At 28.2% G+C, this 24,704-nt stretch overlaps 2 protein-coding genes and 1 long non-coding RNA gene across 6 annotated transcripts in view; 2 read left to right on the top strand and 1 right to left on the bottom strand.

Moving 5' to 3' along the window:
- Positions 1-1,993: 1,993 nt before the first annotated feature.
- LOC123259691 (feline leukemia virus subgroup C receptor-related protein 2) lies at positions 1,994-12,328 on the bottom strand. The gene is made up of 9 exons (XM_044720333.1): positions 11,535-12,328; positions 9,919-10,069; positions 8,776-8,997; positions 5,927-6,151; positions 4,809-4,950; positions 4,524-4,729; positions 4,346-4,449; positions 4,159-4,269; positions 1,994-2,464 (listed from the first exon to the last, which is right to left on the bottom strand). Exons 2-9 carry the CDS (start codon positions 9,976-9,978, stop codon positions 2,206-2,208), a joined length of 1,329 nt encoding a protein of 442 aa, XP_044576268.1. The 5' UTR covers positions 9,979-10,069; positions 11,535-12,328; the 3' UTR covers positions 1,994-2,205.
- Positions 12,329-17,249: 4,921 nt separating this feature from the next.
- The window catches only part of LOC123259690 (putative mediator of RNA polymerase II transcription subunit 26), a 29,546-nt gene continuing 22,091 nt past the window's right edge, over positions 17,250-24,704 (top strand). The window contains exons 1-3 of one of the 4 annotated variants that reach the window (XM_044720325.1): positions 17,250-17,390; positions 23,842-24,027; positions 24,296-24,402. In XM_044720325.1, coding sequence (XP_044576260.1) covers positions 17,287-17,390; positions 23,842-24,027; positions 24,296-24,402 — 397 coding nt within the window. In that variant the 5' untranslated portion in view covers positions 17,250-17,286. Of the gene's footprint in view, positions 17,391-20,487; positions 20,574-20,798; positions 20,912-23,841; positions 24,028-24,295; positions 24,403-24,704 lie in introns of those variants that run through there. The other 3 variants (XM_044720328.1, XM_044720327.1, XM_044720326.1) reach the window with 3 other exon arrangements.
- Positions 21,474-23,637, top strand: LOC123259697. The gene is made up of 3 exons (XR_006508301.1): positions 21,474-21,998; positions 22,124-22,679; positions 22,937-23,637. It is a non-coding gene; the product is annotated as an uncharacterized LOC123259697 (long non-coding RNA).

Below are 24,704 nucleotides of genomic sequence, written 5' to 3'. Positions count from 1 at the left end.
GGGGCAGGGGTGCGTCTGAAAGAACGATACGTGTTATTATCCCCTTCTTGTTTCTGGTTCTTCGACAAAATCAAAATAAGAAAAAAAAAGGGGAGGCGAAATTGTTGTGCCAAAAATGAAAGAGGGTGATAAAAAAATAAATTACCCAGTGTATATTGTGATTGTCATTTAGATACTCGGCACGTCCGTATTTTGACGTCCGAAGAAGCTATCGTACGTGGCGAAGCTTGCAATGCCCGGAGGGAAGAAAAACCGCTGGTTAAAATAAAACTCTGATACAAATTCGGATTAATATTTTACTTACATTCGCGAAATAAACTCCCGGGAACGGAAAAAACACTCGGATTCTATCTTGGGATTGGGGTGGCTCTAAGTGATTATTTAAATGTATATTTTCACTTAGCAAGCCTTAGCTGAGGCTGGCAAAAAATTCAATAATACGGTTTATTTTATTTTATATTTGGTTTTACTAAAATTAAAAATGGATTTTTCGGTAAATATTTGTCTTATTAATTAGAGTTGTTTTTTGATAAGCGAATGAGGCTGAAAGAGGAAAAAATTGATAATAATAAGGCGACGGAATATTTAAATTAACTAGTATTACGAGATCCGAAGCTAAAATCAAGTTAATCAGGTATATCTCGGGTATCAAAGATTAGCCTAGTTTTAAGCCCTGAAGAATTCATCATCTTCTCATATATCTTAATTTTGTTTTATCTTTTCAAAGATTTCGGGCAATATGCCAAGTACTCCTCTTGAACTTTTAACGTCGCGTGAAAAAGAAAACCACTTTCAAGGCTACTTTTTTTGGACTTTAGTCCATTCAAGTCGACGCTAACGTCATCTGCCGTCGGCGTCGGGTCGAGATGGTAAGGAAGAAAGTTTAGCCTTGTTGTATTACCAGTTTGTAGTACATTTGTTTCTTCTTTGTACGGCCGACAGTTAATTGTCGATTGCAAATAATGAAAATTTTTCTACAGTTCACGACAATTTTTCCGGTTAATAAATTTATTATTATTGTTAATAAATTTATAAAAAAAAATTAATAAATTTATAAAAAAAATTAATTAAAAGCCAGAAAGATATTCATCAAAATTTTATCAAAAGTTTGCTAGATAAAATGAGATTTTTATTAATAAAAAATTTAAAAAGTTCAAAAATATAATTAATTATTTTATAATGAAAATTTTTAATTAATTATTTAATAATAAAAATAAATTTTGCAGTTTTTTAGTTTTTAGACAAGACCAATTTTGTAGACTCAAAAAAATAAAAATTTTTATTAATAATAAAGAAATAAATTTGAGATAAATAAATACTAATTTAAATAATAATTATTAGCCCATCAATGAATGTTTCAAAAAATATAATTCAATATTCTAATATACATCCAGAATTTATACATACAATTTAAAACTCTAAAATTTAATAACAATATCAATATACATTCAATACATATAGTACAATTATTACAATGCTTATATTTAAAATATGTATTTATTTTTTTTTATTTTTTATTTATAATAATAATTATTGTCTCATCAATACTCTAAATAATTACTGCTAAAAAATTAAATCTAGATAGGCATCGAATTGTCTTTTAAAAAATACTGTTAAATAATTATTTTTTAAATGCATATTAATTATCTACTCTGTAAAAAAACCGCTAGCCAGTCAAAAAATAAGTTTATAAATATATCAGACTTGGGTATTAATTAACTTAGCTAAATTATCGGTTATTTCTGATCTATTATTGTCTATTACTTATTTAAAACTCATTAAAACAGTAAATAAATAGTAACAGTAGGCTTCTACGGCGTCAAAATGTCGATTAGCCCTATAAAAATAGTATTTTCATGCATAAATTTATGTGTCTCCCCTCCCTGGTCCCTAAATATTAAAATACATTATTCATATATATTTATCTATAATCTTCTCTACAATAAACTCTTTCGTTGTAATTGTAACATTTAATAAATATATTTTTTCTTTCTTTTTAGTTCTGGAATCTATTTAAATATTTAATCCCCAAAGTTTGGCACAAAAGTTGTGGCTGTTCACGAATACTCGAACTTAGTATTTCTATTATATAACAACTAGGTACAACGTCAGGTATAGAAGTAGTAATTGTGACTGTGAGGTACCAATTACTGTAACTGATAACATTTGTCTAGCTAAATAGAAGCGCTAAATATTTTTAATGGATTATTTAGCGTTCTGCCGTCTTAAATTATTAGGAATGATAGCTGTTATCACTGCGCCGACTGCTAAAATTCCACAGAGAGCAAGTGATGCCCAGAAATCGGTGGTTACGTCGATTAGGTACCCGTAAACAATGATAAATATTATTCCAAACACTTGAACCAGGGCGTTTAATAGACCTGCAGATGTTCCTTCTGGTTCTGGGTAGGTCAGCTCAGCTGCGAATTCGAAACCTACTGGTAGGTAACCAGTCATGAAAAATCTATAAAAGAAAAATTTATTAATTATATTATGGAAAATAAAGTACCGTCAAAATTACAGAAAAAACTGTCAAATTTACATGAAAAAAATTAATAATTTTTATATTAAAAAAAAATTCAGTCTAAATTTTAAAAAAAGGAGAGACAAAACAGAGAATCCCAAAAATTTTGTAAAAAAATTTTAACTTCCCGCTAAGAAAATCGAAGATTTTCATAAATCGGGAAGTTATTGTTTTTACCCCGTTTTACGAAAATCGAGTTTTCATCGATTCTCGACGTTTCGAGGTCCTAGGAAGCTTCCCTGACGATTCCCGCGATGGTGTCTGTATGTGTGTGTGTGTGTGTGTGTGTGTGTGTGTGTGTGTGTGTGTGTGTGTGTGTGTGTGTGTGTGTGTGTGTGTGTGTGTGTGTGTGTGTGTGTGTGTGTGTGTGTGTATGGATGTATGTAAACCTCTCGTAACTTTTGAACAGCTTGACCGATTTAATCGCGGTTGGTGCCATTCAAAAGGACTTGACTGAACTTAGATTTTGAATATACTTTGGAATGATTTGGACCGGTAGATTTTGAGAAATCGCAAAAAAACTCCAAAAAAAAATTTTTTCAAAAGTGGTTTTCTTGGAATAACTTTTAAACGGCTTTACCGATCAATTCCAAAAACTAATCAGCTCTCAACATAAAAAACCACGTTGATTGCCGCTAGTCCAGTCAAAATCAGTTGATTCGTTCGTGAGTTATCGTTGACGAAAGAAAACCGAAAAAAGTGTTTTTTTGGAATTACTCCGAAATTTTTCGTTCTATCAATTTAGACTTGAAGATTCTTTATGAATCTTAAAATACTGCGTCGAATGCCACCAATCGCGTAAAAATCGGTTCATTCATTCAAAATATATTGCGATTTGAAAATTCAAAAAATAGCTCTTCGAGCTCAAAAGCATACAAAAGCTATTTTTATGAGCTCGGAGAGCTCAAAATAACACACAAATTGTATTTATGAATTCGAAGAGCTCAAAAACGTCATAAGTGCAATTTCAAGCGTTTAGGTATAGAATTGGCGGGAAGTTGCAGGGATGGCCTTCAGGGTCAACCGTTTTCCTAATTTTTTTTGTTATCTTAAAGCTCTAAAAATATTTTTAAAAAATGTTTCATGCAATTTGAAAGAAGAAAAATTTTTTTTTTGTTTTTAAAATAATTAAAAAATATTTTTTGTTTTATAAAATAAGAATTTTGTTTTTGGAAAATTTAAAAGAAATATTTATGAAAAAATTTTTAAAGCATTTGACACTTTTTAATTAGAGTTACTTTGACCTCTAAATTTAAACTAATCCCGGAAAAAATAGACCTGGAAAAAATTTTAAAGTTATGAAAAATTTATATTATTTCAGATTTATTAAATTATTATTATTGTAATTTTAATGAAATAATATGAATTTTCCATAATTTAAAAATTTTTTTCGGGTCTATTTTTTCCGATTACTATTTAAACATATTAATATTTATAAATTTAACAATTTTTTTTATAAACCTAAAATTATTTAAAAGTGTAAATTTATGTAATTTCACAGATAATTTTTTTCCTTCCAGGAAAAATCATGATTCATGTACTAACTAAACGAATAAACGATTAATATCGGAAAATAAATGATGATTATTATTATTATTATTATTATTATTATTATTATTATTATTAATACAAACCCCAATAAAGATAAGGTCGCATAAAAGACTATGATTGATCCAGAGTCTAATGTAAACGTAAATACAACTAATCCCAGCAGGGAAAAAATATAAACAACGAGCGTCGTTTCTCTAAAAACAAAACAAACAAAATTATGTTCCACTAATCTCTTTCAATAGCAAATAATCATAAAAAATAAATCATTACTTGAACCGCCGAGTCTTGTCAAGAATCACTCCACACATTACAGAGCCCAACATACCAGCGCAGACGATTGCAAGCCCCATACGACCAGCATCTTCTTGCGCTCCCTTCGAAAATTACTCCATTATTCAATTGTTCCGTAATTCAATTACTGACTAACAATTATTATGAATATACATACGGGGAAGTGACTCGTAACAATGCGACTTAGAACGGTGCTTATGGCGTAGAAGATCCCAACATTTATTCCGTAACTTAACAGCAACATTACGTAGCCAAAATTCAGCCCGAGTCTTTTTAGTGATTGGAAGAAGTTGTCAGATTTCTCCAGCTCGTTTTGCACAGCCTGGACCGGGCTTGGAGGTAGTGGAGGCTTTGCTTTAAAGACTAAAAATTTACAACATTAATTGTCAAGTGTAAGAATTTGGGGCATGTAAATTTTTTTGATGGAAATTTTTAGACTTACAAAATAAGATCAAGAGGAAAATGACGGTAGTTATAGTAGCGTTCATGTAATTCATAACTTTTAGTCCATCTCTGACGATCGCCGGATCCGGGCTATCTTTGACCAGCATCGGGGGAAACAGGAACCCGATGGCGATACCCAGCTGGATAAAAGATCATCACAATTAATTTTTTTTAATAAAAAAAGGATCACGCAATACTTGTTATTAAAATTAATTGCGGGCTGTAATTGTAATTATTATTGTTAGGTGTTACGTGGTTGTACGGTTAGTTGTTATTGTCGATAATGAATTCAAGTTCAAATATCATTACTTAACTGTGAATAACTATAATCATAATCAAATTCAATTTGCTCGCACGGTAGCGGATTTATTTTTATTCTAGTCCGCGTGCAGTGCGGATGTCTAGAGTCGCTGGAGAGAAAATTATTCATACTATAACAAACTTTATCGGAGTATAAAAGTCTCATAATTTTTTTTTTTTTAGCGGAAATTTATGAGCACGGAAATGAAAAATATTGTCACTGCAAACTTTAAAGCAATTTTTTTTTTAAATTTATTATCTGAAGAATATTTTTGATTAAAATTTTAGCTAATGATTTTTTGGATTGTCAATAAACAGAGATTTTTTATTGACGTTCTGAAAGTCCTTGAACTTTAAAAGAAATTTCATCAATAAATATAATCTCGAGTCGTAGTAAGTAATGGCAATAATACTCTTTTACTTCCGTGTTCAGCGTGTAATTGTATGAACAAGCAAACGAGATTTGATACCTTGAGCAAATTGAATCATTTATTATTATTATTATTACTATGACTATCATTATGTCGTGGGAATGTTACACGGGTATGAATTATATTCTCCTGATAATACATGAAGGGTTCGACCCCTTTAGTGGCTCGCCAGTTTAATATCACCAGTAGGTCTAGCCGCTTGCAGTGATTACTTCCCATCAGATAATCATGCACCAAATTCTCTTCTATTACATTTATTAATGAATCCAATTATTCATTTTATCTATTATAACACCTAATTAAACTAACACGGAGAAAAAACATTTTTTATCTTCTCTCGACTATTATTATTTTATTTTTACTATGTTAATTAAAATTGACATACTTGATTACCAAAGACACCAATACTACATGCACTGCTGACTTGATCTGGTCCAAACCAAACTGCGGCTAGTCTCGCGGGGACTGACAAAATAAAGCACTGACTTGATGCAACAATTGTGTGTCCGATAAATGCGATCAAAAATTGGTCTTGCTCAACACTGAATACTTTTACCCATGAACCTAGGGCTGTTCCCAATCCACCGGCTAATGCAGCGTACCTCAAGCCCTTTAATAATAATTATAATTATAATTAGATAAACTGAAATAGAATACGCATTACATGTACTGTTGAAATTTGAAATCAATTGACCGTACCAGAAATGAGATAATTGTAATTAAACATGACATTTTAGCAGAGACAGTATGAGTGGAGAGTGAGAAAATCACAAATATTAATGGTTATTGCATTGAAAGGATTTTAAGATCGTTTCAAAAAACTGATACCTGTTAGAATAATATTTTATTAAAAAGTTGATGTGACGTTTTCATTGTTGTCGCTTTTCGTTGCTATGATGACCACTTTGGCAATGGTTACCATAGCAACGGTTACTATGACAATGGTTTCCATAAAAACGGTTACTATGGTAACCATTGTCATAGTAACCGTTGCTATGGTAACGATTACCACAATAAGAACTGCCATAGCAACGGTTGCCACAGCAGCTGTCACCATGGCAACGGTTACTATGACAACATGTATCATAACAACGGTTAAATATTAATGAGTAAAATTTGGGAAAATATTGATTAATTGAATTCTCGATAATAAACATTTCGGCGGAAGCACACAAAGCGCGTTCGATTTTCTAGTATACTTAAAATAATCCAAAGAAATTTTGAAAATTTTTAACATATAGTTTTTTATAAATTGTTAATAAACTAGCTTGTTAAAGGGTTACATGAGTTTCACGGTTTCAAAAAATTGATTTTTTTTGTCTTATTAAATTCTACAACATCCCTAAAATATTGGTCCTAAAGTTTCAAATCGATCCGAATAATAAGGTAAAAAACTCAGTTATTGACACTGGCCTAGTTGGTTGACACTTGAAATTTTATTCTAATTAAAAAAATAAAATGTTCTCAAAAAACCAATTATCTTAAAATTTATAATTCAAAAGTTATATTTATTAATTTATTAGAGATAAGGATCTCCTTAGCTTCGGAGATATAGTTGTAAAAAATTTCGCGCTCAAGGCACTGTTGTATTGTCACTCAAAACTTTAAACGCGTTTTTCTCAAAACTATGTTTTCAAAGACGGTGACCAAGATTTCTCGAGAACTACTCTACCGATCGTGATGAAATTTTAGACAGGTCTTCGAAATATAATTTACAATTTAAAATTTTTAATTTTTTTGTAAAAACCTCTGCCAAAAATCTAATTTTCATTTTTTTTTCTTCGTTCAAGACCTATAATTTGAAGTCTTAACTAAAGCACATATTTTTTTTTTCACTTCAAATGATCCTGCTAGATTTTCTGCTGGTCACGCTGGACACATCTTTTTTCCGAAAGCTCGCCGAAAAATGTAACATTAGCAGAGTTTTTAATATTTTTAACTTCCCGCTAAGAAAATCGAAGATTTTCAAAAATCGGGAAGTTATTGTTTTCACCCCGTTTTGCAAAAATCAAGTTTTCATCAGATCTCGACGTTGGAAGATCACAGGAAGCTTTCCTGACTATCCCCGCGAGGTTGTCACGGTGTCTGTATGCATGTGTGTGTGTGTGTGTGTGTGTGTGTGTGTGTGTGAGAAAGTATGTGAACCGCTTATAACTTTTGAACGGCTTGACCGATTTCATCGCAGTTGGTGCCATTCGAAAGAGCTTGACCAAACTTAGATTTTGAAAACCATTTAGACTGATTCGAAGCAGTAGATTTTGAGAAATCTCAAAAAAAATTTTTTTGAAATGTGGATTTTTTGAAATAACTTTTAAACGGCTCTACCGATCGATTCCAAAAACTAATCAGCTCTTAACCTCAAAAAACCACGTTGATCGCCACCAGTCCGGTCAAAATCGGTTGATTCGTTCGAGAGATATCATGAACGAAATGAAACGATCAATTCAAAATTTAAGATTCTTTGTGAGGCTTGAAAAACTGCGTCGAATGCTGCCAACCGCGTGAAAATCGGTTTATTCATTCAAAAGTTATTGCGGTTTAAAAATTCAAAAAATAGTGTCTTATCAAATCTCTATCAGACTTTTGAGCTCGAAGAGCTCAAAAGCATAGGAAATACAATCTCTTTGAGCTCAGAGAGCTCAAAATAACCCATAAATTGTATTTTTAAGCTCGAAGAGCTCAAAAACGTCATTGGTGCAATTTTAAGCGCCTAAGTATGGAATTAGCGGGAAGTTGCAGGGATGGCCTTCAGGGTCAACCGTTTTTCTAATTTTTTTTTTTAATTTCAGTAATCCCTTATTAAACATGTATCTTCAAGACAGTAAAAAGTTTGAATAGAATATTTAATTTTTTCTATTAAAAAAAAATTGTTGAAAATAAGCCATCTTTTTCCGGAGGAAACCCATGTAACCCCTTAAACAAAAGTAACCATTAAGTAAAAGCGAATAAGAGATAACTCGTGAGAAAGGAAGTACTAGCGAGTGAAAAGGAAAGAAATAGCACAAACTATATGTCTCGAGTGAACTTAAACTACCTTAAACAGAAATATTTTTGAGCCAACAAAAATTTTCTAGTTAAAAAAAATTTCTTTATAAAGTTTCTTTAAGAATAAGTTAATTTTTATCAGTATTCATAAATAAATGTTTTTGATTTTTTTTTAATTATAAAAACTTTCTTCGGCCTAAATGATAAATCGAAACTATAAAAACGAATCATACATTGAAATATACTCACATATTTATCCAAAACATAACTAGCAGGAAAAATAAAAGGTATGTAAGTAATCATGTAGATCATACTCGTCATATCCACCATAAATGCATCTACTTTGTAATATTTCATTACAATATCCGTAATAATACTGTACTGAATCCATTGCATAGCACTTGATGCACTGTAGACTACAAAAATCGCCAAAATAAACCATCTTCTTCTGTAAATTTTAGTTTCAACAGTCTGTAATAAAAAAAAAAAAAAAAAAAAAAAAAAAAAAAAAAATCAAATCTATGAAATATATTTCGACATAAAATAACTTTTATCAGTCATCAGTCGTGTAGAAAAATATTTGTTAATCATAAAATTAATCTGAGTAGTTAAAAGTATGTCGTAAACATAAAAACAAATGATTTTAATTATTCTTTCCTGGTCGATTAAATAAATTAAAAATGTACGCTAGTAGCAGGAAAGAAACATTGTATGGTTATTAAAATAATTGTAGTGTTGATGCTGCAGAATTTTTTATCTCAAGAATGCAGAGTGAGAATAAAGAGATTGATTCATTGAGTACCTACCCGCATGAAAATACTATATATCGTTAAAAATATATTATACAATATATTGCATATAAGTGATGAATATATGGCGACAAAATTGTCTATATTGAAAAGTATAACTTTATTCTATATATGGAACCATGTATTTTAAATAATATATTCATTAATATATGGTGCTCCATATATTGTTTAGTATATATCATCTGCTATATTACCAAATACATAAAAACCATATATAATATATCATGTACAATATATGAAGAATATATGTGACACCATATATTTATCGATACATTATTTTAAGTATAAGGTATCATTATATAAAAAGTTATACCGATACACGTATGGATCGTGCATACATGAAGCAAATATATTGATGAATATATAGTTTATACATGAAAATGATATATTTATTTACAATATATTTTTTTATATCATTGTGGCAAAGTTATAGATATGATTTTATATATCGTTCCATATATCACATTGTAATATCAATATATTTAATCATATATTTTGAAACATATAAACCTTTTCCAAGCGGGTATACTTAGAATACGAATTGATAATGATACATATTCATAATAATTTTAACATTAATTACCTCTGTAGGTTGGATGCCGCATTCGACAGCTTTGACATAATCCGCTGACGCTCGACTCATTTTTGATAGCTAGTTTTTAATAAAACTTTTAATTAAATATCGAAAATTGCTGTTTGGTAATAACAGCAGTGTTGCAAAAATGTCAAGGTACCTGGAAAAATCGATCAAGCAAATTATCTTTACGGCGCTATTATTCCTCATAGATAGGAATGAAATATTGCGGAAACTTTTTCAACCTCGTTATCAAGAAAAATAGCGATACCTTCGCTGGAATAATTTTAACAACTCAGAATTAAGAGTGGAGGAGGAAACTCACGGAAACGAGTAGCGGTAATGACGAGCATCTAAGTTTTATTAAATCCATAACGCTCATTATTGGATTGCTAGGTGGGTTTCCGTGTCTTTTATGTGATATATCTTGGAAATCGTTAGATGAATAACATAATAATGATTAAATTATTATTGTAAATTATTAAAATTACGGCGGACTAAAAATAGAGTTTAATATTTAGGTTGAGGTAAGACGCGGAATAATTACTGAGGATTTATTTATACACATTTATGTTGGTTTTTGCAATTGCTGTAACTCTGAAGAAAATTAGACTAATTGTAGCACGTTTTCATTACGTTTGAGTGTCTAATGTCCTTTGAGGAGCTTTCTCTTGTTTGTTTACTTTGAATTCACACCTAAAATTTATCAAGTACTTTCTTCACGTGGAAACTCCCGGACAAGTTCTTGGTTCTATTTTTGATGAGATGCTTTTATTTTTCTGGGGAAGTAAACAAGGTAGAAGAACTCTTTAGAATTTTTCTTAGTCATGGAAGGATTTACAAGAAATTTAAAAGGAAAATTTTGACAATTAATTTTTTATTAAAAATTAGTAAAATACTTTTAATAAAAAATTTTATTTAATTTCATTTTTAAAAATAAAAATTTTTACCCATGTAAAAAAATTCTTTTTATGAAGAATTTCATACTTTAAAATAAATGTGACTTTATAATGAATTTGTCATTGAAATTTTTTTAATTTTTTCCTTTAAAAATGTATGAAAAGAAAAAAAAACAGTGCGTCAAATTTTATGAATAATTTTTTTTTAACACACAAGAAAAAATTTACTTGCAAAAAAGTTCTTGTAAAAAAATTGGAATAGTTTTTTTGATAAATTTTTTCCAAAATAAAAATTTATAATAAGACAAAATAATTTTAAGAAAAACTCATATTAAAAAAAAAAAAGTAAAATTTTGTATTAAATATTTTATTGAACGTTCAAATTGAAAACAATTTACAAAAAGAAACGAATAATTAAATTCTTGTATTGAAAATTTAATTAAAAGCCAAGCACTTGATACCAATTATAATTAAACTTGAAAAAGAAGAAATTAAAAATCATTTAATCCGGCGCAATAGTTATTTATAACGGAATTTATTAACCCTATTATAAGTGTAGTATATTTCTCTATCGATTAAATAGTTTGTAAATTATTGGAAAAGTGGTAAAGATGCCAGTCATATCTTTAAATAGAATCCCAAAAATATTTACGTGGCTAGCTAATAAATTAAAATCAATAACAATAGAAAATAAAATACTGTCTTACAATAATAGAACATAATTACCTCTATTGTAATAATTTATTTGAAAACAAGCATGACACACACTCACTTCCCCGCGCGTTCATTAAACTCAAAAAAACTTATAATACAACCCAAAGCTTACTAGATAAAATAACTTTCAGTAAACACGAAATTTCAGGTACAATTACACTTCATTAACAACATTTGATATTTTTATTTTAATTGCAAAACTTCAGCTGCCAAATCACCGAAAGTTTGATTTAAAATTTTTGCTCCGTTACTGATAAATAATTTAAACAAAGATTTTTATTTTATCGATCAATAAATCATCAATCACATCAATAAAGTGCTTTGAATAGAAGACGAGATTACGAAGAAGAACAGCTTCCTTTTATTCATTAAAAAAAAAAATAATTATATTATATAAATAAATAAAATTTCAGCAAAACAAATAAAAAAATCACAAAGTTAAAATAATTAATAATAAAAGTTGGCACGTAAATCCTGTTGATTCACGTAAATACTAATTATTTATTCAAGATAACGCTAATAACAGAACATGTTTGTACAAAATATACAATACTAAATATTTTATTGTACGCAAAGAATTTGTTTGAGGTCAAAGGAAAAATTTGAAGAAGTAAACAACCAGCGACTCTCAACGAACCCTAATTATTCAAATATTTGAATAAAATATATGTTATCAGTTATCACGGTTGTGTTTGACGGGTGTCGTGACCGGCAGCTCGGAGTGTTAACAATAAACTGAGTAGCGGCGTCAACTAAACATTAACATTCGTCAGTCAGCTGAATATTATCAGCTGGTTGTAGCTTTCAGTGGTGGTTGTTGTCGTCTTCAACGAGTACATTGAGCATTGAATATTGGTGTTGCTTCTGCGCGAGGTACTTCGTTTTACCCGGGACACGCGCACTGATATCACGCGATAATTTAACGCTCTGTTCTAATGCTTTTATGCTATACCATCAACTCATTTTATTGTATTATTAAGTAAATATTGTATATTGTTTTGTATGCGAGTCAATCGCCGGTGATTTTTTTTAATGCCTAAGAAACTTTTGACAGCTAATCGATAAGCCTGTTATTAAATACTAATTTTTTTTAACGGGATTTTTTTGTTTATTTTATTTTAAATTTACAAGATTTTTATTAATGATTATTTTCCGGCTTAGATTTAATAGCTAGAAATTTTTTTTTTTTTTATTAATTTTATTTTAAATTTACAAGATTTTTATTAATGATTTTTTTCGGGCTTAGATTTAATAGCTAGAAATTTTTTTTTTTATTAATTTTATTTTAAATTTACAAGATTTTTATTAATGATTTTTTTCAGGCTTAGATTTAATAGCTAGAAAATTTTTTTTTTATTAATTTTATTTTAAATTTACATGATTTTTATTAATGATTTTTTTCGGGTTTAGATTTAATAGCTATAAAAATTCTTTCTTATTAAAAATTAATTCTGATTTTTTTGAATAAAAAACTTTTTTTTAATTTTTGAACAAAATTAAGAATAAAAAAATTGGGAAAAAATTTTTTTATAATTTTTGAAAAAAATTAAGAATAAAGAAATTGGGAAAAAATTTTTTTATAATAAATTTTGAAGATTAAAATTAAAAAATTAAAGTTTTATTAAAAAATTTGAAAAATTGACCGAGATAAATAATTTTGCATAAGAATAAATCCATTGAATTTATATATAGAGTGATGTATACTCTGACGTAGTTAATTAATGTCAAGTGAAAATAAATACAGAAGACATTAAGGCTATATTTCTGTCTCAATATCAATTATCGCTTATCCATCATAAACTGTATTTTTCACAGTGATTTTTCATAAAAATAACCCACCCATTAACTCGACCAATAAATTATCAAGGATACACGCAAAATAATAATCTTATTTGCACTTATAATTTTGATTATAAGAAAGCAAATATTTATCACGGCCATACTTAGTTTTATATTTTATTTGAATAAGCCCGGATGATATCTATCATCCTGTAGAGGTTGAATAATGTTGACGTTTTAACTATTTAATACGCCTACCACTTGAATTGTTGCGAATTTACATCCACTCTTTCTGGACCGTACTGTTGATTTGTATCAATAAAAAAAAAAAATAAGAGCGTTTTTAATGTCCACTTTGCAAAATTAATTAAAATAAATTTTATTAAATGAACAGTAATAAATAAAAAATGTTCAATCAAAATGAAAAAATTATTTATAAATTTAATACAGTAAAAAAAATAAAAATAACTACTACATTTTTTTAATTAAAATAATTGTTGAAAAATTTATTTTTAAAATTTTAATTAATTGAAAAAATGATAGGCAGCGTGAAATATTTAAAAATATCTTCAATAATAAATTTTTAAACCTCAAGAGTAATTAATTATTAATCAATGACATAAAATAAAAGTTTAAGCTTAGAAACTATAACAAAGTTAATCAGCGTGATTGAATCCAATTATCTTTAAAAGTTTTAATTAGCGTGTCGGGCTGAAACTTAATACCGAAGTAGAAAAGCAGATCTCTGTTTTAACGAAGCACATATATATATGAATAAGCCAGACAGCGCGCGTCATTTTCAGCCGCGGGTTAACAACGAAAGTTGTTCTAACAATCAGAGTTGAGAGTTTGGGATGCGATCTATGTATATACGAGTGAAGCAAGCTTATCGAAAACTCAAAAGCCGATTACTTATCGGGTAATAAACACCGATTTATTGCAATTCATTAATTCAATAAAGTACAACCGGCGCTGTTATCATGTCGGACATTTAAATCGATAAGGTGAAAGCAAAATGCCGCGGATTTATCTATTTAGAACGGTTTCAAATGTTCAATGAGTTTAATGGGTTAATTTTATTGCTAGAAAAATTACTTGGTATTAATTGTCGACCTACAATGCCTGAAATAGTTACATTTAAATATTTAAATTATTATTGGGTTAGAATTGTTGACTTAAGTCTTTCCCATGTCAAATATTGTTTTATTTAATCGATTAAATTGTGTTTACCAATTATCAATTATCTGCTAAGCACTTAAAAGTTGCTATTATCGACCAGTTTACTTTAATAACAATTGCTATCATTTTTATTCACTGAATGGCGAGCTTTGTTTTTTTAGAAGTTGAAATTTGAGGGACCGATGAAAAATTTACAAGTTTTTTAAAATTAGGTCAATAACTTTTTTTTTTATCTACAAGTTTGGGTTTGTTTTTGGAATAATGGAAAATATGTCAAGATCATTTTGAAGTTTATGAAAGTACATCCGAACTTTTTATGTGATAACGCATAATTATTCTTAACAATATTTGACTTTCTTTTATAAACAAAAAATACTAGTATGTACGTCTGTTTAATTATTTTTAGAATCATTAAAAATTCTAGAAAGGTTTTATTTGAACAAGAATAATCTAAGTTAAGGTTACTAATGTTATGAAATGTAAAAAATTTATTGTCTTTGGATAATTGTTACGTATTCTAAGTTTTAGTTGAAATAATCATAATAATAATTTAGTTATTGAAATCCTTGAATTTTATGTTTTTAAAATATATAGTATTATTTTAATTATTTGGGCGAAATATTAAAAATATGAAAAAATTATACACAGAAAAAAAGGTTCACTTGAGCCAAGAAAATATTTTTCTTTTTAATTGTTTTCTTGAGCGAAAAAAAAATTTTTTTTTTGACACAAGAAATTTCACTTATTCCAACAAAATTAATTCTCTTGCTTCAAGAAGTACGTATCTTGATCCAAGAAAATTTATTTAAGTCAAGAAAATCTTGTTCTTTTGAAAAAATTCAGCTTCTTGCTTCAAAAATTTAGTTCTTGATAAAAGTAAATTTTCTTGTCTTGAGAAAATTTCTCTCTTGCTCCAAAAAATTAAGTATAAAGATAGAAGTAAATTTTCATTAATATTTTTATTGATTAACATGTCAAATGGAAAGACAAATAATATTGAATCATTGTTTTTTATTCAATATGTATAATTGCACGCTAAAATAATATAAAATGGATATCAAATATTCAAGAGAAAAATTTTCTCAAGGTGAGAAAATTTTTTTCTCAGCTGAAGTAGGTGGCGCTGCTTCCCTAAAATATCTGAAAATTTTGAACAAATATAAAATATAAAATATTATTGTATCAAGTATTTACGATAATTTGAATTAAGAAAAAATGATTTCCACCAAGAATAGAATTTCAAAAAAATTTTTACTTCAGCCAACACAACAACTTCGGTCTTCCTTCAGACACCCGAAAATTTTCTTGAGCCAAGAATTTTGTTCTCCAGTCAAGAAATTTTCCTTTCTGTGCAGGAGACCTTTTTTTGCAGGAAATTAAATTTTCTTTCAAAAGAGTCCTTGTCAATTTTTTTATATCTTTGATATTTTAGACAGAATATTGATATAAAATTCAAAACGCATTATTATTAATATTAAAATTGGCGGATAATAATAATAATAATAATAATAATAATAATAATAATAATAATAATAATAATAACAATAATAAATTTTAATGATTTTGGTTCACAAGAAAAAAAAATAAACATGAAATAAAAAAAATAAATTAGGTTGCGTTCTTCACACGGCGCAGCATCCTTTTATCTCTCGTTATGTGTGAATACATATTGCATATATGTATGTTTATTCATAAGTAAAGTATATACGACTACATATATAAAAATATATATATATATTTATTTATTTATGTACATGTATATTTATGGAGATATATTTCAGTGAGACAATTAATTGCACGTGTACAATGTACCGGGAAGTAATTCATGTCTACAAATATATGTAGTAATTTGGCTCGAGGTAAATTGCATGCTGAATGAAAGTGTGTTGGTGCAAACTGAGGAACAAACTTTGACTCCAGTTGAATCTTATCGCTCTAACGACACACATCTTATATTAAGTGTATTGCGATCTCCACCTGTGCCGCAAACTCTGTGCCAAGCTCTTCTGTGCTCTTATTAGACTCAACTTATTTTTTATTAACATAATCACTCTTAACTAAACTTAACTAACGATCCTCGGGAGTGTTTGGAATATTTAAAATCTAACGACCTTGGCATCAGGCCGCAGTCTCGAACCTTTACTTCACAGTGATAATTCATATTAATATTAACGTGTCATTCAAATTTATTGACGCACTAAAAATTTATCGACTAAAAACGATCAAGTGTCTGCGCGCACGTAGTCGAATAATTTATCTTTTATCTATTCTTTGATAACTAAATACAATTACTAATCAAAATTTCGTAATCCTTTTAAAAAAGAATCATTTTTTTTTTTTTTTTTTTTTTTTTTAATTAATAAGCCAAATTAATTATTATGAAAAATATGCACATAGAGATTTAAAATTTTCTATTGACGTCTTAATAATTATTTAAAAAATTTCTATATTTAAAAATCAAATCTTGTGAAATAAAAAAAATAAATATTTATAGATTTTTGTGTTTAAATAATTTGATTCCATTGTAAATGTAGATGGTTACTTTAAAAAAATTATCTAAATAGATAATAAAGTTGATATCGTGCAGCTTAACTAACTCGAAAGATTGTCAGTCGTGGGAAGTCCAAGCTTCGACTTGGACAATTTGTTTTATTTGTTGTTTACTCAAAAAAAACTAACGATGTGTTCTGAAGGAAGAAATATTTTTTTTACGCATTAATTTTTACCGTAGTAATAAATAAAATAAACAATTTTAAATAAAATAAATACTTCGAAGGGTTCAGTTTGAGTTTTTTAAAAAATTGGTATGTCACCGTGTGATTTAAAGTTCAAAATGATTGTGCCGTCCAGTGCTGGAGTGCTAATTGTCGCTTCGGGGATTTGTTTGTACTTAATTAATAATTTTCGCAAGTAAGTATTTTAGAAAAAAAATTAAATTATTTATATTTGTGTCAAATGCATTAATTTTAATCGGCGTTTGCAATTAATTGATACAATCGCTGATCTAGTTTTATTACTGAATTGAATTGAGAGTAAAGGTTTTTATGTGCAAGTATGTGATAGGAGTGTCGCTTTCCACTTGAGAGCCCGATAATATTGAGATAACGTCGAGATTTAATTGGAGGGAGTACTAATGTAAGTGTTGTACGAACTAATAAGCGTATATTAGTAAATATAATTAGTGGGGGCAAAAAGTAAACGATTGGTGTAAAAGTAAACGGCTACAAAGTATCGTAAAAATAACAGTGACGAAGAAGAGCACTCTCTCTGTATTACTCCTAGCATTATATTAACTCGCGGGTCCGCTGCATAGGAGTGATAGTAAAATAATGGGAGATAACATCTTTTCACACGAATTATGTGGGCTGCTTATTGTTTGTGGTATTGAAATTCACGCGGCAACAAAAAATCGCTTATACGTATTATTATTTTATTTAGTTTCCTGGGTAAATTAGGGTAATGTTACTCTGTACTAGAGTTCTGCTGACGAAAGTTAATGAGTGGGAAATCATCGTCTAAGCGATGACTGAGTGACACCACAATAGACTCTTTCTTTATTATTTTACACTTTGACCGTACTTAGTTTTTGTAATTAAAAATATTTTATGGTAATTTTTTTCGAGTAAAAAAATTAATTTTATTTTTAAATAATTTATTCGCTTGTGAATATTTATATCGGATTATAAATTATAATGTTTAATTAAAATTGCTTTGTAAGAATAAAAAAATGTTATTCATGTATTGTCAATAAAATTTTTTTACAAAGATTTTTTATTGTATGTTAAATTAAATATTATTTATTTTAAAATCTATTATTATTATTGAAAAATTTTTAATGAATTTTTTCTTTGATAAATATTTCTACGATTTATTACTATAATTTTAATCAACGAATTGAGATGGATATAAAAAGATATTAAATTTTTCATTCAATTTTAGTAAAAAGTTTATTAGAATTTTTTTTAACAAGCCTGAGGGAAATTAAACATTGAATTTATCGACAAAAGAGAGTTATTAAAAATTAAAAATTAATTTTAACCACTTACAAAGCCTTTTACAATTTAAATTTTAATTTAAATTTTAATAATAATAATAAAATTTTAAAAACATGAATTATTCTCGAATTTAAAAAATTAACTTAAATGAACTTAACTGCTATACTAAAACAATTGATTTAAGGGGGAACACCACTGTGACGGTCGAAAACACTAGAAAAAATTTCCCCCTCCATGGTCGGATCGATAACTCAAAAACGGATCGTCTGAAAATAAAAACCCAAATTGCTTTTTAATCAGTAAGGATGTAGTTATCGTTGCACGTACGGAATTTAAAAATTTTTATTTTAAAGATTTTTTTAGCCGGGTTAAAACAAAAAAAAAAAACAGTAAGAATAGTGAGTAAATTTTCAATCAGTCACCATTTTTTTGAAAATTAAAATTTTCAAAATTCCGTACGTGCGACGATAACTACATTCTTACTGATTAAGAAGCAATTTGGGTTTTTATTTTCAGATGATCCGTTTTTGAGTTATCGATCTGACCATGGAGGGGGAATTTTTTTCTAGTGCTCTACGAGATTGTTAATAACTTTGTAATAATTAAATATTTTTTAATAAAAATTTAGGGTAATAATCTTTAATGTACCCTTAATAAAATTAAAAAAATCTGATCCCCAAATTCCTTTATTTTCCCTGTCAAAAAAATTCCCGATAAACACCTTTTTTTCGACCGTCTCAGTGGTGCACGGAGAAAATTTTATAGTAGAGTTTATTATCTAGTTATGTTAAAATCTATTAACTGAATTCGATAGTAATAAATATTATTTAAATAATTAAATAAAATATCTGAATTGTAGTATTTACCATCCTGATGGTAGCTACTACTATTATGATGGTAATCTACTATTATGAAAATCGTAATTCCTAATATAACGTGATGGTTGCAGTTACCATGAGTAATAATAATAACTACTATGTAAGCTAGTAAAAAATATTTAAAAAATTAAGAATTTGCGTTACCGTGGATGCATTTCTGAATCAATTAAAAGCAGCTGTAGTGCAGTGTAGTGCACAAAAAATCGGGATTAAATTCGGATTGAAATTATATTTATAAATTTTTATTTGTCTAAAACAAGTTTCAACGCCAAATTTTTTAAAAAGAATTTGAAATTTCCAAAAAAATCAAAATTTTCAATAAAATTCAAATTAAAAAAAAAAATTTTTAATTTAAAAAAAAAAATTTTAATCTTCAAAAAAATCAAATTTTCAAAAAAAAATTTTGAAGGGAATTCAAAATATTTTAATATTTCAAAGAAAAAAATGTACATTAGCTAAAATATGGATGTAAATAAAGAGATTTAATTAAGTAAATTTATATTATTTTTTCTTTCAGAATTTTTACAATCTGAGATGGTTACAGTTACCATCTTTGATTGTAACAGTTATAATTTATAATAATTACAATTATTATTCTCGATAGTAATCGTTACCATTATTAATAGTAACTATTACAATTGTCAATGATACCACCTATTATTTTGTTGCTAATTAATTTTATTACTCTATTTTAGATAGTAGGAGTTACTATTTTTGTATAGTAGGTAGTATAATTAATTTTTCTCCGTGTGTTCCCCCTTAAGCTCATCTTTCATTTTTTTGACCCAGGATTATTATTGTCATTATTATTATTATTATTAACATTATTATTATTGGTTTTTTTTTTTTTAATTATAATAAATTCATTTCTAAAAGAGTCATATAACCCGAAGCCTTTTAAACGAGTTACGAAACTAATAAATAAAATAAAATGAAATAAAAAAATAAAAATCGTTTAAAAAGTCGATAAAGTTCTGATACTCGAAGACAGGAAGCATTAGCTGTGAGAGTTAGCCATGCGTAATATAATGTCATTGCAGTTAAGTGTGTACATCAGAATCGGAGTTCAATAACTCTTGTAAGCGAATTAGGATGCATTGCGAGTCTTATCGTGGATTATTCCTTTAATAGTAAAAGCATGATTGCACAATGTTTCAACAAGCATCCAGCCCACCAAGTCACGAGTCACTTTGTTATAACAATAGTGTCGCCAGAGTAACGTAGGTTACATTTTATTTTTATTATTATTGTTATTATTTTTCATTATTGTGCTACAAAATGAGTTAACCGGAAACGTAGGTGCCATTGATGAGTTAACTGAGGGCCCAACTACGCTGAGACTTCATTGTTGAAATGGCTTGTGTCCCAGTCGGTTTAACGCCAACTGACTGATCAGTCATTTTTATGTTTAAACTTTTAATTTTACAACCAGAGCAACTAATTATTTTGCTATTTATAAAGTTCAGTTGTTCAATTTTATATTAATGAAATCTAGTGAAGTGCGAAAATTAATTAGGATTTTTTTTCTTCATACTGTTTTATGCAGAGGACGAAAAGAGTGAGTTTTAATTAATTAAAAAAAAAATTTATCAATACAATTATTATTCTATTTTTTTTACAAATTTTTTAAATAATTTCATTAATTTTTTTGCTTGAACAATTACAATAATTTTAAAAAATCAAGCTTATTAATCAGTCCTAAGAAAAAATAAATTTTTAATTCCTTGCATTGAAAAAAAAAATTAATTTGATTCAAGGAAAAAATTTATCAGTACAAGAATTTTTTTCTTGAATTAACTTAATTTTTATTATTCAGCATGAACAATTTTTTCTACTTAACAAGACACAGATTTAAACATTCCAGCGATAATACATATGAAAACAAATTAAACTGTAGATAAAAATAAATATACTCGCGACTTGCTAATAAAAACGAAGACGCGATAATTGACTCGGAAAAAGGTGTTAAGATAAGACTTTTTTCTCTGTAAAAAATTTTTTATCATTTCACTTGTATGACATTAAAAAACGTTGAGGCAATAAAAAGACAAAACATTGTTACCACTGGGATATGATAAATAGACTTTTGAGAATAAGCGTTTTGTCGAGAAAAGAGGTCGGCTCCAATACTAAGATACAATATATATCGTAAAATATAATAGGTAGTTTTTAAAGTAGACTTATTATATATTCATGACCAGTTGAACAGTGTAAATAGTCTTATCAGCGAAGAAGAAGCTTTGCTATTCGTAGATCTGCTGGGAGCCACGTTAGTAGTTATTATACATGCGGGTTACGAGTACAGTTATATATTTGCGTTCGGTCTCAACTAAAGCGCGGTCTTTTCTCACACAAAATTATTGTTGTTAACTGAAAGATATAATTTAAGATAATAACAATTTTATTTCTTAAATATTATTCTACTGACAATGAAATCTAACGAGAAAATAAATAAAATAATATGTAATAAGTGAAATTGGGTCGGTAATTTATATTTTAATCACCGAAATTTATTTTTGTTGCATTGGCCAATCAGAGCAAAAAATGAAAAGGTCATTAAAATTTTGTTTCATAAGTTTAAGTAGTAATAATAATTCGCAATCGCTTGCGTAAAAATCTAGACCACGTGCTCGAAAATATTAATGGTAAGTAAAAAAACAAAATAAATAATTTTTCCAGGAATAAATTCGCAATGACCTGGAATAATAAAATTCAGAGAAAGTTGATGATTATTGTTATTTTTGTTAGTGGTATCATTGTTATTATTTAGAGGTGGCCAGCGGCTCTCAAACAGAAGCGAAGATGGAGCGTAAAGGCCTTTAAACCCGTGGCCCATGACATAAGACCCCTTACAATTCACAACATAGCCAAAGACCCCAGGATATAACATCAAGGTTTTAAATATTATTATATTCTGCGCTATATACTTCAAAAACGTCGACCCCTTCCACTCTCCGGTGCTGAGTATTATAACGAAACCGTCTCCCAGAGTTTCCCTCTCGACCGCATGCACTGTCACTTTCAAACCGACGACTCAACATTGAACAACGATTGTTCACTCGATTACCGCCTCCTTAATACTAATCATCGCTAATTAAATCCTCAAACAAATTTTTCGTTCGTTAATAAGCTATTTGTTTGCCAATTTTATTTTTCAAAGTGCTGTGTTGATTTTTTTAGTGCGAATTTGCTTTTTTAGTTTGTACCGCTGGAACTTCAAAAACATGTGAACTATTTTGCGTCACCAGACAATTTGAACTTGTTATTTTGTGCCGGAAGGTAGACGTCTTGTTTAAATCACCAGGAAACACGCACGGATAAACCTTGTGTGTATTCTAATTATTTCAAATCGAATTGGATTTTTTTTTGTATATAGATTAGGACGGCGGGCAATTGGGTCTTAACCAGAATTTTTATTTATTATTATTTTATTTTTTCCAATAATTTTTTTTAATAAAATATTTGATTAAAAAAAAGCCAAAAATTGTTTTTTTAATTAATTAAAATTAAAATTCTGGTTAAAATTGCCTGCTGCAGTCTATTAAATTTTTTTAAAATTCTAACATTGATACAACTATTGCAGTAACACTCATGGGTCACCATACAATTGGAAAGTTAGAATGGATTCATTGGAAACCTTAAAAAAAAAATCAATGACATGTGGAGGCCAAAAATGTTACACAGCTTGAATAAAAACTGAGAAAATGATTTAGGAGCTAATGATTAAGTGGAATGATTTACCATCGATAAAAATCATGCTTGTTTGATTTATATGAAAAGTTTATTGTTAAAATAATGAAGCTGACTGTACGGAAAATTCAAATGTGATTTATTTTAAAATTCAATGTGATAAAAATTGTGATAATTACGAAATTTGAGTTTTAAAAAAAAATTTTTATTTTATTTTTTTATTAAGAGGCAGTATGATATAATATTTATTGTATAATATGGATCCAGAAGTCTTATGCACATAACGTATTCCGATCGCGGGGATTAAGTAATCGTTACCACGAGAAAGTTGTTTCTCTAGTCTTTGAGTTGCGATTTCAAGGCACTACAGGCACGGTATTTATATATTTTTCACTTGAAAAAACAAACAAAAAAATTTTAGTGAGAAAATAATTACTCTGTTTTTAATAAATAATGCTGGACTATCTGACGAACTTTATGTCGACTTTGTTGCTGGAGGGAGACAAGACGATCGATCGATTCAACATGGCGACAATAATGATCCTGTTTTTGTTGATCACAATAGAAGTTGTTGTTGTTAAAGTGGTGGTATTTGAAATGGAAAACAACGAAGACAATCACTTCGCCCAATCGCCGACTCTGTTTTTTGACCGTGATGATTAAACTATTTTTGTAAAATAATTATAAATAAATAAATAAATAAAAAATATAAAAAAAATGGCTTTCTATATTTAAAACCCAAAGCAATAATTGAATATTTTTATTGTTAGAAATACAATATTTGTCGAATATTTGCAGAAAAAAATCGGAAGAAAGCGGAAAGAAGCAAATTGACGACAGCAGATGCGATTGCTGTCTGAAGCCGTTCATTATCGGCAAAGGTGTTGAGTGCTGGGACTGCAAGGCTAGGGTCTGCAAGAAGAGCTGCAGCCACTGGGACCTCGCGGACAACAATTGGCACTGTCTTTTCTGCAACCACCGAAGGTGTTATTTGAATAAATTACTTTTTATCCTCAAAGCTTATTGCGGGTTGTTTATTTTGTTTTTTATTAGGAATGGAAAAATATTTAGTAGCGATTTATCGGGCAATCTAACGTAAATTGTGGTGACTCAATAGCTTACGTAATTTTTAATGAAAAATAAAATTCTGCCGTGAGTTAATTGAGTAATTATAGATAAATATTTATAGGTATAAAAGTCAATTGAATATTTTATTTATCCGCGATGGTAATTACCCGTAATTAACTTTCAGATCGTGGTGCAAAAGAAACGACAAGTGGTTTGAAACATTCGGAGGCGTGGAACCAAATGCTTTTGCGATTAAAAAAATTTTTAACACCACGGAGACTATTAATCTAGGTACGTATTATTTTTTTATTGTAAATTATTTTTAAATAAAAATATTTAAAAAAAAATTTTTTTTGTATTATAGAATTTTTTAAAAGGATATATTTTTTTTTCTAATAAAAGGACTTTTTTTTCATATGCATTTTTTTAATAATTTTTTTTATAGTATAAAATTTTTTAAAAGGACTTATTATTTTTTTTTTTTAATAAAAGGGCTTTTTTTTAACATTAATTTTTTTTAAGTATAAATTTTTTTAACCCTTCGTCACTCGCGTCTTTTTAGTTTCTCGCTCGCACTATAGTGAGTCTCTATA

The sequence above is a fragment of the Cotesia glomerata genome, linkage group LG2 (assembly GCF_020080835.1).
Source record: "Cotesia glomerata isolate CgM1 linkage group LG2, MPM_Cglom_v2.3, whole genome shotgun sequence".
Lineage (NCBI taxonomy): Eukaryota > Metazoa > Arthropoda > Insecta > Hymenoptera > Braconidae > Cotesia > Cotesia glomerata.
Note: the sequence above shows the minus strand (reverse complement) of the source record. Positions and strands in the feature narration are given on the sequence as shown.

What these genes read in the sequence shown, in the direction of transcription:
- LOC123259691 (XM_044720333.1), bottom strand. Translation starts at nt 9,978, where the DNA reads ATGAGTCGAGCGTCAGCGGATTATGTCAAAGCTGTCGAATGCGGCATC. An exon ending in TTGGTGTCTTTGGTAATCAA is followed by an intron (nt 4,951 to 5,926) that starts GTATGTCAATTT and finishes TCTTTTATCCAG; the next exon opens with CTGGGTATCGCCATCGGGTT. An exon ending in GACAAGACTCGGCGGTTCAA is followed by an intron (nt 4,270 to 4,345) that starts GTAATGATTTAT and finishes TTTTGTTTTTAG; the next exon opens with AGAAACGACGCTCGTTGTTT.